This window comes from Lissotriton helveticus, chromosome 4_1, assembly GCF_964261635.1.
Source record: "Lissotriton helveticus chromosome 4_1, aLisHel1.1, whole genome shotgun sequence".
NCBI lineage: Eukaryota > Metazoa > Chordata > Amphibia > Caudata > Salamandridae > Lissotriton > Lissotriton helveticus.
Genome location: NC_136063.1, coordinates 617,661,899 through 617,680,582, shown reverse-complemented (window position 1 = coordinate 617,680,582; position 18,684 = coordinate 617,661,899). Strand labels below are relative to the sequence as shown.

At 51.0% G+C, this 18,684-nt stretch overlaps 1 protein-coding gene across 7 annotated transcripts in view; it reads right to left on the bottom strand.

The window, feature by feature from the left end:
- Positions 1–18,684, bottom strand: part of ASPH (aspartate beta-hydroxylase) — a 674,605-nt gene that overhangs the window by 573,108 nt on the left and 82,813 nt on the right. For 2 of the 7 annotated variants that reach the window (XM_078687256.1, XM_078687260.1), the window contains exon 1: positions 4,449–4,603. The exons of the other annotated variants lie outside the window; for them this stretch is intronic. In XM_078687256.1, the coding sequence (XP_078543382.1) occupies positions 4,449–4,464 (16 nt within the window). In that variant the 5' untranslated portion in view covers positions 4,465–4,603. Of the gene's footprint in view, positions 1–4,448; positions 4,604–18,684 lie in introns of those variants that run through there. 7 annotated transcript variants of the gene reach the window in all.

The window sequence follows — 18,684 nt, the reverse complement described above, 5'->3', positions numbered from 1 at the left end:
CCATTTTCTGCAAATTAATGTTCCTGACCAAACCTTTTTTCAGAGTTCTTCTGGACTAATGAAGGGAGTGCCCTCAAGATGACTTGAAGTTGTTGTGTGACCTGGGCTATTGCGAGTCTCCTAGAGGTGAGGGGACATAACCCAAAGTCTAAGCAACTTGCTGGAGAAGCTGTGAGTTTGCCTCCAGCCGTGAAGCATGCATTTAATCTCAGAGATTAAAGGACAGTACCTAGACCTGCAGAAGGAGAGATTGTTGAGAAGCAGAAACCCCCCCATCCTTCCGGTGAGCTAAACACACAGAAGAAGCCAACTGCTAAGTGAGACCATCTACAGGACCAACATGTGCCATGAGGGGTTCAGTGTGGTTCTTAAAAAAGAAACTTTGAGCCAAGAAACAACATGCAGGCCAGCATCCTTGCAGTCTAAAAGACTGGTGCAGCAGCCGCAAATGTGTGGTAAACTCTGTGAGAAGCAGTCACTGAAGCAAGAGAACAGCCTCAGCCTGGAGGCTGCAACTGCTGAAAAGGTGCACCCATCAATCTGGCTGAGAGGACTCAAATGCGAAGGCTTACGACCTGCAAAAGCTGCACAGGGCAGCGCAACTGCCAAAGACAGTTTCCAGCAGTGCAAAGATTCTATGTAGTAGATACAAAGTATTGCCATGCGTGGTGTGGGGTTGGCTGCATGCGGGTAGTTGATAGCAGAACCTGGCTACAAGACAGGCCCTGCAGTTAGCTCCACGCCACGTAGGACTAAAGGCTGTGCGTGGTGTTGTATAGTGTTGGCTGCTTCCGGGTGGCTGCCTGCATGGAGTTGGCCAAAGGCCGTGCACAGCGTGGTCTTGGCTGTCTGTGTGGGGTTTACTACAAGCCAGGCCCCTTAAACTCTGGACATACGCGGCGGCATTACCTATAGTAATAAAATATTACTTTGCATTAAATAGCTGTGGACATTCACTGAAAAACACAAAGGTTAAACTAACGTTATAGTTCAGTGTGAATAGAAGATCTGTTTTTTTAAAGCCTTAGAAAATCACTGAAAAAAACACAAAGGTTAAATTGATGTTATAGTTAAGTGAATTTCAGTGACATTGTTTTGAACCCCCCCCCCCAAAAAAAAGAGTAATGCAAACATTCACCAGTTATAGTTAGCATAGCTAACTAAAACTTATGCCTCGCAATGCACTGCTTAGGACCTCACATATTACATCACTCATGACGTTCAGTTACATCAATTAGGACATTACTGATGACATCTCAAATGATATTATTGATTACATCACTGACCTCATCCAAGCCTCTTTCGTACAGATTACTTTAAACTAGTATTGCATTAGAGGCCTAAAATGAAGTGCAAAACAGCACAGAATAACATGAAGCACCATTAAACCTATCCCAGACACAACTCTCTCAGGTGTAGCAAGCATGTGCTCTGTGCATTAACCCTATCCTATACCATACACTTCATAGGTAGCCTAGTTCACTTTAACAATCAACTACTGATATGGGATACGCTCGTTGCACACGGTGTTCCATATGTATACAATTATTCAGAGAAAGCAAGTTCCTCAAGATACTCAATGTCTGTTCAATAATTAATGACCGACGACAGACAGCTTACACAGTCACCCAACCTACATTGAGATAGGAGGTTGATAGGAGTAGAAAAGTGGGTACTGTAAACAGGCTTTACTCTATAGAGATAGTTTACCACACTCTTTCAGAGTGTGAAACTCGTCAGAAATGCACCACAAAGTATTACAAAGTATCTACTAAGAACAGCATACACTCTATGCAACACTTGTCAAAAATGACACTATTCGCTTAAAATTACTAAGGTCTGATGGTGCTAAAGATCATACAACCTGCAGTCTTCATACTGTGGTGAAAACTTAACAGATCGACTATCTTTTGAAGCAAAAGATGCACATGTACATATGTTAGTACCTGGTGTACACAGTATATGTTATGCAGAAATTGTCATGCTGAGATGATTCTGTTCAACAGTTAAAGGCTGCTTACAATACTTAGTATATAGCAGGTAGAATCGTTGCCGTGTTGGAAACTTTTCAGCAGTGATACAAAAACGTGTGTTAAACAATGAACACAAGTCAACAGTCACCTGCACAAAGTTAGTCTTCAATACAAATACTTATAACGTGTTCAATAGAGCTACACACCTATGGTGCATTAGGAGCGCATGCGTTTTGTACGCACATATTGATTAACTGCACACTGGCTGTAGAAAATTAGATAGAAAATAAATATGTTAGTTATCCACCACTATGTAAACTATAAAACAAACTAAGACAGTCACCGGATGAGGTCAGTAGTGATATCATTTGAGATGCCAGTGATTTCGAATGATGTCATAAGCAGTGCAACTAATACTTACCGCTGCTAACTATAACTGGCGAATTTCTCTGGTTTCTTTTTTTTTTTTTACTTTAGTTCAAAAGGTTTGTGTTGTCTGACAAGCTCACCTAACTGGAATGTTACTTTAACCTTTCAGAGACAGACAGACAGACACAACCAAACCCCCCCTACACCCCACCACAGGTGAATACATGAAAAAAGAAATTAAGTTATAGGCGTGCTGACATTCTACTTTTATGTTGCCTGTGGACCGTTGAAGTAACCTAACTGCACAAGATAGGAAAGGCAATTAACCCCGAGCTCCTTAGGTCAAGCACAGATACAAAAAGATCTGACATCTTTGAAAAAATCCTTACCTGCAACTGTAACTGTAACTGTAACTGTAATCTGACGTAACCATGTAACAATGTTCTATGCAATGTCCTACCTAGAACTATGACGAGGACCCACGGTCTGAAACTAAGGCTATTTGTACTTACCGCGGAGCCCGAATTTCCTTGGCCGCTGCCCAGTGGAGCTGTCCTATGCAGCTATAGCGGAGTCTGGCCCTGGGTCACCCCCTTGCCATCACCTACCCAGCCGGGCAATGGACATTGTTCTTCGCGGTTTCTTGATGGTTCTATATCGCTCGCTCTTCGACTACTTTGACTGCTTTGTTCCCCCTGGAGTTTTTTCCCCCTTCAGATCTACCGGACGCTGTCTGCTTACCTCCCCCATTTTTACCTTTCCCACACTATCTTCCATTCCCCAATGACGTATGTCTTGGATGGGCTACGCGCTAATTTCCTTTATTAATATGTGTGCTCACGTTTCTCTCCCAAGCATACACTAGTAACTGTAACTGTAATCTGATGTAACTATGTAACAATATTCTATGCAATGTCCTACCTCATGTAAAGCCCTCTGATACCTCCGGGTCTAGCCAGCACTATATAAAACTTTTCAAATAAATAAAAGCTAGCAAAACCTCTCAGCTTAATTTAACATAGGCTGGCTAAAAAAGGGGTGAAAAAAACACGAAGACTACTATTTGATTTAAAATCAGACTATTCATGTTATAGTAAGCCACACACTGCATGCACAAATTCCATGAGCATGCATAGCAGGCTGAAGTATACCCTCAACAAATGTTTTGAACATAAAAAAGGTGTTCTTCGCACCATCAGTTGTTTACTGGCATCCATTTTCTCTTCCAAAAGAAGAGACGTCGAAACCGACAGTAGAGGGTGGAGCAACCGTCCAATCTCCCAAAACAAAAGGGCTTCTAGCCAGCAAAGCATGCACAATCTCAGATCAACAAGAGGTTGTTGCAGATTCCATTCAGAAGCAAAGATCTTGGTCTAGCAACACATTACATTCTACTTTTATTGAAAAAATAAAGAATCCATAATACACCCGCCTAAATGATTTACTAAGGAATTTTCAAATAACAAAAGTAAACAACCTTCGATTTTAGGAGGTGCTCTTTCCTTTTGCTTAATCCAGGACTATTTGGTATGTGATAACAATAAAATCTTTCTCGTACATTAGAGCAGCCCTGTTCCCTCCCCAAGACTTAGACACAAGCATGGATCATATTTCACATTTCACTGCAGCTGCTTTAAAACTAGGCCAGTTCAAATGAAAGTAGGCCAGATTAAACGACTCACAAGCCTTTACTGTATACCCCTTTACTGCTCACTCCCAAACACAATATGGGTTTAACTCGCATCAAAGCATAGCAGTGTATACGTGAGAATGCAGGTATCTACGATGCAATTATTGTGAGTGTATTTCAAAAGCCAGCTAAACTTTCTATCAGGCACGCTGCTCAGAACAGGTCTACCATGGTAAAGCTATCAGTAAAGCTATCAGTTTGAAAGTGCAGTCTGACAAGCTACCCAATGGACAGAGTGTTTCTGTAACACATCCATAGGTTATAGCTTGGTTTGAGATGAGAGGGGGGGGGGGGGCTAGCTTCAACAATGCAGAACAAACAGAAACCTGACAGTTCTAATCTATTCGAAATCCAGAGACCAGAACAAATATCCTCAAAATGGCGTCGATATTAAGGGTTCAAAAATCAGATCTTACCTGAGTCTTCAGCCATGTCGATGCCCTGTATCCATGGATTTTAAAAAGGTGTACTGCCCAAACCACTACCCGACGTGGGAATCGAACCCAATTCACTTCCAAACTGCGCTCTTGCTGCAGCGACAGTAAAGTTCAGTGCAGCCAACTCAGCTAGATCCAGAAACCGGACCTGCCCACACAGTCTGCTCGAGGTTATTTTTAGAACTCCCCTCCGCATGTGCCAAACTTCTCCAAGCACTCATATGGAAATGCAGCGCCGGCACAGCACTTGCTCGCGGGACATTCCGGCCCGGGTGCCATTTAGGCGAGTTCCTTCATGCGAAATCAAACTCCAGGGCAAGGTAGAAACTGGGCGACAGTTCGACGTGGACCCCGATACACATGAGCTCCTGAGCTCGGGGAGTCAAGAGTCGTCCGCAATAAAACAAAATGTATCCACGAAAAGCTGGTTTGCGCTATTTCATTGGGGCCTGGCTTTCTACCAGCACTGTCTTTTTAGACCCATTCCAAAATCAATTGTAGGTTCCAACAACGGTGTCTATCTCTGCCTTATAAGTACAAAAAAAGAGAAAGAGCACGTATTACTTATTTTTGGACGAGAACGTCGTGTCACCAGTGCCTTCATGTGGCGTCCTAATTATTCAGTCTACTTTCAATGATGTTGCGTGAATAAAGCCTCGAGAGGAATCTGAACTCCATGCACAGCTTTAGGTATGCAAGAATTAAGAGAACATGCAAGAAAAAAAAGTGTTAAGTAAAATAATTCCTTCTAAACATAGAGAAGCCCTGGGGCGTTTTCCTACTCAGCCCATGAGATGCTCTGCAACGCATGCAGGTTAAGACGACAGGTGTCCTTTGTTTACCAGGACACGAACTAAGTTTTATCGTATCCTTAAAATACAGGCAATGAAATGTAGTAACTAAAGCACAAACCTTGAATAAACAAGTTTAGCTTGCTACTCGGAACCAATACCTCTGCCTGATCCTGGGAAAGTTGCAATGTTTCCAAAGACAAGAAAATGCGGATATCAGCTGAGGTCTGGCAGGCCTTTCTAACGAACACAATTGTGCTGTTGAGTTGACACTACACAGACGGCAGTCTACAGCTTAGCCCTGGCCTGCACAGCATTAATATCCTGTACAGCTTCCAGACCTGGTCCTCAAATGAGTGGCAGCTTCTATACACATTCAGCACTCTTGTAATGAAAACTATGCTCCGGCATAAATGTAAGATTATGCAAGGTTGTTCATGTAGTTGCAGGCTGTTCACGTTATGCTTTTCACACTAATATCATTACGTTATGCAATGCTATGTCGTTTGCGGCAAGCTTTGACCCGGAGCTCCCTGCACTAAAGTGAAGGGCAGAACGCAAACAGCTGTTGCTTCTGGCACTTGTGTTTTTGCGCTATTTTTTCAGTGGGAAATGTGCCCTCGTGTCAAAAATTGCACTTCATGCTAAAATAGAGCGTTCAATGACAGAGATAAATGTCATGTAATTCAGTGTAATTTCCCGAAAATTTAAAAAGACCCCTAATTAATTTTTTTCCTGTTCAAAGTGCTTTTGGTTATGTTCTTCTCGGAGGATTTAAAGGTCAGGAAAAATTTGAAATGTAGGAGCCACGCAGACTAGGAATTCTGAAACTATGCAGTCTATGGCATACTTTAAGCAGCTGATGGATACTTAATTTTCCTCAATGGAAAGTCTCAGTATTATTCTATTCACTCCTTGTGCAAGGGACTAAAGACTGTCCTGGGTCTGAAATCTTCAGAGTGGGATGAAATGGACAATCATAAGTATTCTTAATTAGCAGGGTGGCAATGGCTTGATGTTGAAAAGGGCTAAGCCTCAGACACTGGATCTGAGGCTTCCGAAGGTAGGGTGGTAAAGTGAGATTACCAGCTGCAGTGGATGAGAAAAAACAGTGGTTTGTGTGCAATCCAATAGCCTTGATAAAAAAATGGACAATCATGGTTTAAAATTTTAACTCCTATTGTTTTTCTGCTACTCGAAGAAAAAAAAGCTTGGACGCCTCGTCAGGGGTAGTAAGCGCTATATAAATGCAATTACAATACAATATATTTAATACAAGTGAGGAACACCACCAATAAATGTGCTTCACGACTAATTGAAACATTAAATAACTGAGTGATTTGATCTCAATTTTAAATACGTAAATAGAGAGACAAAGTAAACCTCTCCGAGTTACCTTAAAAATGTTTAAGCATGGATGCCTTTAATATTCCAAAATACAATTCGTAATTTAAACATTTATAGGGATGGAACTGAAGCAAATCCATTCCCAAAAAGTTAAACTAAGTTCCTAAACCTTCCCCCACTCAGATTTGATCCAGACCTCTAATACCAGCAATACTATTCCACTGACAATGCTAGCCACATACTTTGTGTAATCTCTTGAACACATGTTATGGACTTTCATCTCACCAGGGCACTCATTCAGATTTTAAGGTGCTCCTGGCCTACACTATGTATCCAAAAAGTATATATTCTTGAACTGCTCCTCAATAGACCAATGATTTAGACCACACACCCAATATACAACTAATTTTTGATCTGCTCCTCAGACTAAAGTTTATACCATGCACCCAAATAGCATGCAGTCAAGAGCAGCTCCACATGAGACCTAGGCCCGTATTCTGTAACAAGAGCACTGTCCTCGTTTGACCACAGCACACCTTTAAACACGTGTGCCTAGTGTAAATAGGGATATAGATCCCTTTTACAAACACTGCACTGTCCCCAGGGCAGCAGCGAACTTGCACCTGTCGTAGGGGAAGGCCATTTGTGAAAGATGGAGCAGCTGCCTAAAGCAGACTCACCGATGCGGCAGGACCTAACTGCACTTCGAAGGGTTCGGGTGGGGCAGAGATCCCCCTGCAGGCAGGTACATGGAGTGAATGCACCCACCTGCAGGAGAGAGTCTGGGGAGGTTCCTATGGACCCCCGCTTTTGCCCCGTACAGAGGGATGCCCTCAGGGGGCTTTGCAGCACCTCTTTGTGACGCACAGGTAGTGCGCCTCCTGTTGGCGTTTTGCCTCTGCGCTTGCGTCCATGACACACAGGCAAAGAAGCAAAGTGTTTCACTCAAAGGAGAGAACGCCCTATTGTTGGACAGGCCCCATGAAGGGCTCGCTCCCTCCCCGCAGGACAGGGCCCGGGTCCCGGCCTTCCAGGTACTACCCACAGAACAACCCCGCAAACCGTCCCCCATGGGACGCCGGCTCCCGGATGTCCCTGTGTCACGGGCCCGGGCCACCGTCAGCACCCTTGCCCAGCCCAGCCGCCATCTTGGACACGCCACCACGCGGCCGCGCGGCCTCAGCCCGACCCCGACCCTGGGCCTGGCCAGGCCCCGACATCCCGGCACCACCATCCACCCAGGAGGTGAACGGACCACTTGGCAGGTCAATGGGAGTAAGAAGTGTCGATGGCTCTCCCCCCGCCAGGTGCCGATCACCCCCAGCCTCCTCGGGCGCTGGCTCCACCCCCCTGCTGGGTGTCTGGACTCCCTCATCCCAGACCTCCCGACCTCCAAGAGCGAGGGTCCGGACATCAAAGGGCGCCAGACCTATAACTGAATTATTTACAACAAGGGGTGGTGAGGGACAGAGTCTCTGAATTAAGCAGAATACTCTCACCCAGTCAAGAGATCAGGGCTAGATCCAACACCGTTTTTTAGCTCATTGCACCATCCCAGTTTCAGAACCTGGCTGTATGCAAATTAGTCTGTTCCTGTCCCAGTGCATGATGGGAACAGGGCAAACCAAACTACAAAAGCCAATTCTTACACTGGGAAGGAAACAAGCTTCCGGGGACCGGTTTCTGGCATTACAGCCGTCTTCGGCCCGGCTTGCTTGAATCCTGATGGTGCAATGAGCAAGGGACTCATGTCTGAGTATACCCTTCCACGCTTAGGGTGGACAAAATTATTTACAACAAGGGGTGGTGAGGGACAGAGTCTCTGAATTAAGCAGAATACTCTCACCCAGTCAAGAGATCAGGGCTAGATCCAACACCGTTTTTTAGCTCATTGCACCATCCCAGTTTCAGAACCTGGCTGTATGCAAATTAGTCTGTTCCTGTCCCAGTGCATGATGGGAACAGGGCAAACCAAACTACAAAAGCCAATTCTTACACTGGGAAGGAAACAAGCTTCCGGGGACCGGTTTCTGGCATTACAGCCGTCTTCGGCCCGGCTTGCTTGAATCCTGATGGTGCAATGAGCAAGGGACTCATGTCTGAGTATACCCTTCCACGCTTAGGGTGGACAAAATTATTTACAACAAGGGGTGGTGAGGGACAGAGTCTCTGAATTAAGCAGAATACTCTCACCCAGTCAAGAGATCAGGGCTAGATCCAACACCGTTTTTTAGCTCATTGCACCATCCCAGTTTCAGAACCTGGCTGTATGCAAATTAGTCAGTTCCTGTCCCAGTGCATGATGGGAACAGGGCAAACCAAACTACAAAAGCCAATTCTTACACTAGGAAGGAAACAAGCTTCCGGGGACCGGTTTCTGGCATTACAGCCGTCTTCGGCCCGGCTTGCTTGAATCCTGATGGTGCAATGAGCAAGGGACTCATGTCTGAGTATACCCTTCCACGCTTAGGGTGGACAAAATTATTTACAACAAGGGGTGGTGAGGGACAGAGTCTCTGAATTAAGCAGAATACTCTCACCCAGTCAAGAGATCAGGGCTAGATCCAACACCGTTTTTTAGCTCATTGCACCATCCCAGTTTCAGAACCTGGCTGTATGCAAATTAGTCTGTTCCTGTCCCAGTGCATGATGGGAACAGGGCAAACCAAACTACAAAAGCCAATTCTTACACTGGGAAGGAAACAAGCTTCCGGGGACCGGTTTCTGGCATTACAGCCGTCTTCGGCCCGGCTTGCTTGAATCCTGATGGTGCAATGAGCAAGGGACTCATGTCTGAGTATACCCTTCCACGCTTAGGGTGGACAAAATTATTTACAACAAGGGGTGGTGAGGGACAGAGTCTCTGAATTAAGCAGAATACTCTCACCCAGTCAAGAGATCAGGGCTAGATCCAACACCGTTTTTTAGCTCATTGCACCATCCCAGTTTCAGAACCTGGCTGTATGCAAATTAGTCTGTTCCTGTCCCAGTGCATGATGGGAACAGGGCAAACCAAACTACAAAAGCCAATTCTTACACTGGGAAGGAAACAAGCTTCCGGGGACCGGTTTCTGGCATTACAGCCGTCTTCACCATCAGGATTCAAGCAAGCCGGGCCGAAGACGGCTGTAATGCCAGAAACCGGTCCCCGGAAGCTTGTTTCCTTTCCAGTAAAGAATTGGCTTGGTAGTTTGGTCTGCCCTGTTCCCATGATGCACTGGGCCAGGGTCAGACTAATTTGCATGTAGCCAGGTTCTGAGCTGGGATGGTGCAGTGAGCTAAAAAACGGTGATGGATCAAGCCCTGATCTTTTGACTGGGTAGGAGTGTTCTGCTTAATTCAGATACTCTGTCCATCACCACCCCCTTTATGAATCGTTTTGGCCACCACAAGTGTGGAAGGGTATGCTCAGATGTGAGTCCCTTGCTCACTGCACCATCAGGATTCAAGCAAGCCGGGCCGAAGACGGCTGTAATGCCAGAAACCGGTCCCCGGAAGCTTGTTTCCTTTCCAGTAAAGAATTGGCTTGGTAGTTTGGTCTGCCCTGTTCCCATGATGCACTGGGCCAGGGTCAGACTAATTTGCATGTAGCCAGGTTCTGAGCTGGGATGGTGCAGTGAGCTAAAAAACGGTGATGGATCAAGCCCTGATCTTTTGACTGGGTAGGAGTGTTCTGCTTAATTCAGATACTCTGTCCATCACCACCCCCTTTATGAATCGTTTTGGCCACCACAAGTGTGGAAGGGTATGCTCAGATGTGAGTCCCTTGCTCACTGCACCATCAGGATTCAAGCAAGCCGGGCCGAAGACGGCTGTAATGCCAGAAACCGGTCCCCGGAAGCTTGTTTCCTTTCCAGTAAAGAATTGGCTTGGTAGTTTGGTCTGACCTGTTCCCATGATGCACTGGGCCAGGGTCAGACTAATTTGCATGTAGCCAGGTTCTGAGCTGGGATGGTGCAGTGAGCTAAAAAACGGTGATGGATCAAGCCCTGATCTTTTGACTGGGTAGGAGTGTTCTGCTTAATTCAGATACTCTGTCCATCACCACCCCCTTTATGAATCGTTTTGGCCACCACAAGTGTGGAAGGGTATGCTCAGATGTGAGTCCCTTGCTCACTGCACCATCAGGATTCAAGCAAGCCGGGCCGAAGACGGCTGTAATGCCAGAAACCGGTCCGCGGAAGCTTGTTTCCTTTCCAGTAAAGAATTGGCTTGGTAGTTTGGTCTGCCCTGTTCCCATGATGCACTGGGCCAGGGTCAGACTAATTTGCATGTAGCCAGGTTCTGAGCTGGGATGGTGCAGTGAGCTAAAAAATGGTGATGGATCAAGCCCTGATCTTTTGACTGGGTAGGAGTGTTCTGCTTAATTCAGATACTCTGTCCATCACCACCCCCTTTATGAATCGTTTTGGCCACCACAAGTGTGGAAGGGTATGCTCAGATGTGAGTCCCTTGCTCACTGCACCATCAGGATTCAAGCAAGCCGGGCCGAAGACGGCTGTAATGCCAGAAACCGGTCCCCGGAAGCTTGTTTCCTTTCCAGTAAAGAATTGGCTTGGTAGTTTGGTCTGCCCTGTTCCCATGATGCACTGGGCCAGGGTCAGACTAATTTGCATGTAGCCAGGTTCTGAGCTGGGATGGTGCAGTGAGCTAAAAAACGGTGATGGATCAAGCCCTGATCTTTTGACTGGGTAGGAGTGTTCTGCTTAATTCAGATACTCTGTCCATCACCACCCCCTTTATGAATCGTTTTAGCCACCACAAGTGTGGAAGGGTATGCTCAGATGTGAGTCCCTTGCTCACTGCACCATCAGGATTCAAGCAAGCCGGGCCGAAGACGGCTGTAATGCCAGAAACCGGTCCCCGGAAGCTTGTTTCCTTTCCAGTAAAGAATTGGCTTGGTAGTTTGGTCTGCCCTGTTCCCATGATGCACTGGGCCAGGGTCAGACTAATTTGCATGTAGCCAGGTTCTGAGCTGGGATGGTGCAGTGAGCTAAAAAACGGTGATGGATCAAGCCCTGATCTTTTGACTGGGTAGGAGTGTTCTGCTTAATTCAGATACTCTGTCCATCACCACCCCCTTTATGAATCGTTTTGGCCACCACAAGTGTGGAAGGGTATGCTCAGATGTGAGTCCCTTGCTCACTGCACCATCAGGATTCAAGCAAGCCGGGCCGAAGACGGCTGTAATGCCAGAAACCGGTCCCCGGAAGCTTGTTTCCTTTCCAGTAAAGAATTGGCTTGGTAGTTTGGTCTGCCCTGTTCCCATGATGCACTGGGCCAGGGTCAGACTAATTTGCATGTAGCCAGGTTCTGAGCTGGGATGGTGCAGTGAGCTAAAAAACGGTGATGGATCAAGCCCTGATCTTTTGACTGGGTAGGAGTGTTCTGCTTAATTCAGATACTCTGTCCATCACCACCCCCTTTATGAATCGTTTTGGCCACCACAAGTGTGGAAGGGTATGCTCAGATGCGAGTCCCTTGCTCACTGCACCATCAGGATTCAAGCAAGCCGGGCCGAAGACGGCTGTAATGCCAGAAACCGGTCCGCGGAAGCTTGTTTCCTTTCCAGTAAAGAATTGGCTTGGTAGTTTGGTCTGCCCTGTTCCCATGATGCACTGGGCCAGGGTCAGACTAATTTGCATGTAGCCAGGTTCTGAGCTGGGATGGTGCAGTGAGCTAAAAAACTGTGATGGATCAAGCCCTGATCTTTTGACTGGGTAGGAGTGTTCTGCTTAATTCAGATACTCTGTCCATCACCACCCCCTTTATGAATCGTTTTGGCCACCACAAGTGTGGAAGGGTATGCTCAGATGTGAGTCCCTTGCTCACTGCACCATCAGGATTCAAGCAAGCCGGGCCGAAGACGGCTGTAATGCCAGAAACCGGTCCCCGGAAGCTTGTTTCCTTTCCAGTAAAGAATTGGCTTGTTAGTTTGGTCTGCCCTGTTCCCATGATGCACTGGGCCAGGGTCAGACTAATTTGCATGTAGCCAGGTTCTGAGCTGGGATGGTGCAGTGAGCTAAAAAACGGTGATGGATCAAGCCCTGATCTTTTGACTGGGTAGGAGTGTTCTGCTTAATTCAGATACTCTGTCCATCACCACCCCCTTTATGAATCGTTTAGACCTATAACTGAGGCAGCCCCAGGACAGGAAGGCAGTTGTATCCTGGAGTCGAGAGACACCGCGACGAACTCATCCTTGACGGACTGCTGGCGCTGCCGCAGCCCTGCCTTGTGAACTATTGTCCTGCCTGCTGGCGCTGTCGCGGCCCTCTGCAACCTTCATCCTCGTGGGACCTGCTGGCGCTGCCGCGGCCCTCTGCAACCTTCATCCTCGTGGGACCTGCTGGCGCTGCCGCGGCCCGTTGTGACCCTCATCCTCGTGGGACCTGCTGGCGCTGCCGCGGCCCGTCGTGACCCTCATCCTCGTGGGACCTGCTGGCGCGGCCCGTCGTGACCCTCATCCTCGTTGGGACCTGCTGGCGCTGCCGCGGCCCGTTGCCACCTACGACCTCTTCGGGACCTGCTGGCGCTGCCGCGGTCTGACCCGTCCGAACACCGAGCTCGAGGATTGTGAGCTACCACCATTACACCTCAGTACCTGTGGGTACCAAGACTGTCCCGCTACCCCCTTCCCCTACTAGAGACTAGAATTGAGAGGATCATCGTGTCCTGATCGCCTTGTATCGTACCACCCTACTCCAAGAATTGCCTATAAAAGGTGTTACCCTGATCTTCGTGTGGTGTCCATCTGTGGGGGGGAAGTTACCTGTCTGTGCGATCGCTAGAGACGGTCCTCACTGGAGGCCTCTCCCTTGTGCTCGGCAGACCCTCCAGGTCCCCGTCTAACATTGGTGGCCAGCGGCGCGATCCGAACCAACGCGTACCGTACAGACAGTAACTCACCCTACGACTAAAACCACAATGACGACCAAAGAGAGCGGATCGGCGGAGAAGTTCCAGATGGAAAGGCTGGAAGAATACAACCACCGAGAGCTCAAACAATTTTGCATGGACTTAGGCATTGCTACCACCGGGCTAAGCACAAAGGAAGACTTCAAAAACGCCCTAGAGGCCTGGACAGAGACGAATACCGCAACCCCCCGGGACCCCGTAGCCCCGGAAGTCAACACCACCCTGACGGAAGAACGGAGAACAGGTCCCTCCCGAGAAGAGATCCAGGAGCGGGAAAAAAAAAGATTACACGAGTTAGACTTGGCACGACTCAAATTAGACGGAGAATTGAAGCTGGCGGAACAAAAAATAAACTTAGAACACTTACGGCTCAGAGAAGAGCGAGAGGAAAAACAGAGACAGAGGGATCTCGAAGAAAAAAGACTGGCATACGAGCACGAGTGCAAACTAGCGGAGATAGAAATACGCAAACTAAACAAAAACCTAGGGGTGCCCGAGCCACCGCACTCCCCGGGTACTACCGAGCAGAAGGTCCACATCCCCAAGGATGTGGTCCGAGAATATCACCGAAACGACGACATACAGCAGTGGTTCAAGGCCTATGAGATCGCCATGACTGCCCACCGGGTCGCTCGAAGTGACTGGGGAGCCGGTCTGTGGGGGAGATTCGTCAATGAGGGCCGTGATGCCCTGCTGCAGCTTCCGGACCATCAAATGACGTCCTATGACCACATGAAGGCCGCCCTCCTCAGTCGATATGGGCTTACGCCCGAAATGTACCGCCAGAGGTTCCGCAACTGCACCCGGATCCCAGGTACAACGTGGCTGGAATACGTGAACTATTTCAGCCGGGCCTTCGAGGGATGGATCAAGGGTAACAACGTAACCACTTACGAACAACTCTTCAATCTCATTGTGTGGGAGCACCTCTCCAACAACTGCTTCGTCGAGCTCAGGCAGCACCTCCTCGACAGTAAATTGACTGACCCACGGCAGCTCGCCACCGAGGCTGACCGGTGGGAGAGCACCCGAGTGGCCCGGAGTGGGCCGAACGAGCAGAACAGAACCAACCAAGGTCATCATCGCCCCCAGGGAGGAGGTGGAGGACAGAGCCGGGGCAGAGACGCGGTCCCAGCCGCTTCCGCTAACGCCACCCCGCCCCCAGCAGGCCGGGGAAACCCCCCGATGCGCCCGGGGTTCCGAGCCAACGTGACGTGTCATCGATGCCAGCGAGTCGGCCACTATGCCAGTGACCCGACCTGCCCGAAGAACCAGGTTCCCGGGCCCCGCCAGGTGGCGGCCGCCGCCCTAGGAGAAGAACAAGTCTCCGAAGACTCTGAGGCCTACGAGTCGGAGCAGTTCGAGTGGGAACCCGCCGCCATGACCCTGGCATGCCTAGGAGGAAGAGACATGGTCCCGCGGACTCCCCTGCCCGCCAACACTCGGAAGTACAGCCAATGGGTGAGCATAAATGGGCGCAAGGCCGAGGCCCTGCGTGACACCGGGGCCAGTGTGACAGCCGTCCGTTGTCACCTGGTGACCCCAGAACAAATCCTGCCAAACGTGCTTTGCCCCGTCCGATCGGCAGATAACTCGGAGAGCCTGTGTCGGATGGCCTGCGTCCCCTTCGAATGGGGAGGAGTGTCCGGCATGCTGAAAGTAACTGTCCGCGACGATGCCCCCGTGGACTGCCTCCTGGGGAACGATCTCGAGAGCTCCCCGTGGGCAGCTGTTGAAAGAAGAGAGCATCTGGGGATGTTGGGTCTCCCGGACTGGGCGTGCGTGACCACCCGGTCCATGGCCACCCGCACCACCCCTAGACCAGAAGAACCCGAAAGGGCAGCACCTCCGCCCTCGATCGCTCCAGAAGAAGACTTCCTCCAGACCGACCATCCGGACCCCACCACAGAGGGGTCCACACAACCCCCCGAGCTTCCCGACCTGGCTCAGTGGCGTCAAGAAGGGGGGCCCACCCAAGAACAATTCCGGCAGGAGCAAAAGACCTGCCCCTCCCTCGAGGGATTGCAACAGCAAGCGCTCGCCCAGGGCCAAGGAGACACCACCGGGGCCCACTGGGTTTATTGGGACAATGATCTCTTGTACAGCGAGCAGAGAATCGCAGAACTGGGGGCCGGGCGAGTGCTGGTGGTGCCCCTCCACTTCAGAGACTTCCTGTTGAACCTGGCCCATGATGTCCCCCTGGCTGGGCACCTGGGGCAAGACAAGACCTACCACCGCCTGGTGACTCACTTTTTTTGGCCCAAAATGAGAAATGACGTCTCCAACCACTGCCGGTCCTGCCCGACCTGCCAGGCCAGCGGGAAGAGCGGCCGCAAACTCAAGGCACCCCTGCAACCCTTCCCCGTGGTGACCACCCCGTTCGAAAGGGTGGGAATAGACATTGTGGGGCCCCTGGACCCCCGAACAGCACAGGGGCATCGCTTCATCCTGGTCCTGGTGGACCACGCTACCCGCTATCCTGGGGCGGTCCCCCTTCGTACTATAACAGCCCCAGTAGTGGGTCGAGCCTTAATGGGGATCTTCTCTCGAGTGGGCTTCCCCCGGGAAGTCGTCAGCGACAGGGGTACGAACTTTATTTCAAAGTATATGAAATCCCTCTGGCAGCAGTGCGGGGTCACTTACCGATTCACAACACCCTATCACCCCCAGGGGAACGGACTGGTCGAGCGGTTCAACCGCATCCTCAAGGGGATGATCATGGGGCTGGAAGAACCCCTACGCCGCCAGGGGGACGTGCTACTACCGTGCCTCCTCTTCGCCTACCGGGAAGTCCCCCAGAAGTCCTTCGGCTTCAGCCCCTTCGAACTCCTGTACGGACACCCCGTTCGCGGGCCTCTCAGCCTAGTGAAGGAGGAATGGGAAATGGCCTCCCTAAAAACCCCTCCAGACGTCTACAGATACCTCCTGACCCTCCGCAATCAGACCCGGAAATTCAGGGAGATCGCTAAGGCCAATCTGGAGGCCAGTCAAGAGGACATGAAGAAGTGGTACGACCAACATGCCTCCTCCATCGAGTTTGAACCGGGTCAGCAGGTATGGGTGATGTCCCCCATCGAACCGTGTGCCTTGCAGGACAAATGGACGGGGCCCTTCAAGGTGATCGAGCGCAAGAGTCCCGTCACCTATCTCATCGACCTGGAGTCCCCCCGGAACCCCCTCCGGGTCCTCCACGCCAACAGACTCAAACCCCACTTCGTGCGCTCAGAGCTCAGCCTGCTGATGGCTACCGACAGTGGCGCAGAAGGAGACTCCGAGCCCCTCCCTGACCTCCTGAGGACCCGGGAAAGAGATGGTTCGGTGGACGGGGTCCGACTCTCCGAGGCCCTGACCCCAGAGCAGCGTCAAGATTGCCGGGCCCTCCTGCTGCCGTTCGCAAACCTGTTCTCCCTCGCACCCGGAGTCACTTCCTGGTGCCTGCACGACGTGGACACGGGGGACAGTCCTCCTGTCCGACACCGGGCGTACCGAGTACCGGATCGGGTACGTACATGCATCCAAGAAGAAGTCTCCAAGATGCTCGCCCTCGGGGTCATCGAACCTTCGGACAGTCCCTGGGCCAGCCCGGTCGTCCTGGTCCCCAAGGCCGCGGCCCCGGGCACTACCCCGGAGCTCCGATTCTGCATCGACTATCGGGGTCTGAACGCGGTCACCCGAACCGACGCTCACCCTATCCCCCGAGCAGATGAACTAGTCGACCGCATGGGGGCAGCCCGCTACCTAAGCATCTTCGACCTGACAGCGGGCTACTGGCAGATCGGCCTCACCCCCAGGGCCCAAGAACGTTCCGCTTTCTCCACCCCGGACGGGCACTACCATTTCAGAGTGATGCCCTTCGGCATGAAGAACGCTCCAGCCACTTTTCAAAGACTGGTGAACAAGGTATTGGCGGGCCTCGAAAAATTCAGCGCCGCCTACCTGGACGACATAGCGGTCTACAGCCGCCACTGGACAGACCACCTCCACCACCTCAGAGAGGTCCTGCAGGCCCTCCAACAGGCCGGCCTCACCATAAAGGCCAGCAAGTGCCAAATCGGCCAGGGGTCCGTGACCTACCTCGGACACCAAGTGGGGAGCGGTCTGGTGGCCCCCCTCCAGCTCAAGGTAGCTGCCATCCAGTCCTGGCAACCCCCTGAAACACAAACCGAGGTCCGAGCCTTCCTGGGGCTCACCGGATACTACCGGCGGTTTGTGAGGAACTATGGCAGCATTGTGGGGCCCCTCACGGAACTCACGTCTAAGAACCACCCAAAAAGAGTCAACTGGACTCCCGACTGTCAAGCGGCCTTCGAGACGCTGAAGGCCGCCATGTGCACCGCTCCTGTGCTCCAGGCCCCCGACTACAGCCGCGAGTTCATCGTGCAGACCGATGCTTCCGACCATGGTATTGGGGCCGTCCTCTCCCAACTGAACCCCGAGGGAGTGGACCAACCAGTGGCCTTCATCAGCAGACGCCTACTGCCCCGAGAACAGCGCTGGAGCACCATTGAGCGAGAGGCCTTCGCAGTGGTATGGGCCCTCAAGAAGCTCCGGCCGTACCTCTTCGTTACCCATTTCCGGGTACAGACAGATCATCGGCCCCTGCAATGGCTCATGCAGATGCGGGGGGAGAACCCCAAACTATTGCGATGGTCCATCTCCCTGCAGGGGATGGACTTCACTGTGGAGCATCGCCCTGGTCAAGACCACGCCAACGCGGACGGCCTGTCCCGCTTTTTTCCGCCTCGACGAGGAAAGTCCCCAAGAAGATGGGTGACTCTCCCCGCCTTCAGCTGGGTGGACGCATGTTGGACAGGCCCCATGTAGGGCTCGCTCCCTCCCCGCAGGACAGGGCCCGGGTCCCGGCCTTCCAGGTACTACCCACAGAACAACCCCGCAACCCGTCCCCCATGGGACGCCGGCTCCCGGATGTCCCTGTGTCACGGGCCCAGCCCAGCCGCCATCTTGGACACGGCACCACGCGGCCGCGCGGCCTCAGCCCGACCCCGACCCTGGGCCTGGCCAGGCCCCGACATCCCGGCACCACCATCCACCCAGGAGGTGAACGGACCACTTGGCAGGTCAATGGGAGTAAGAAGTGTCGATGGCTCTCCCCCCGCCAGGTGCCGATCACCCCCAGCCTCCTCGGGCGCTGGCTCCAC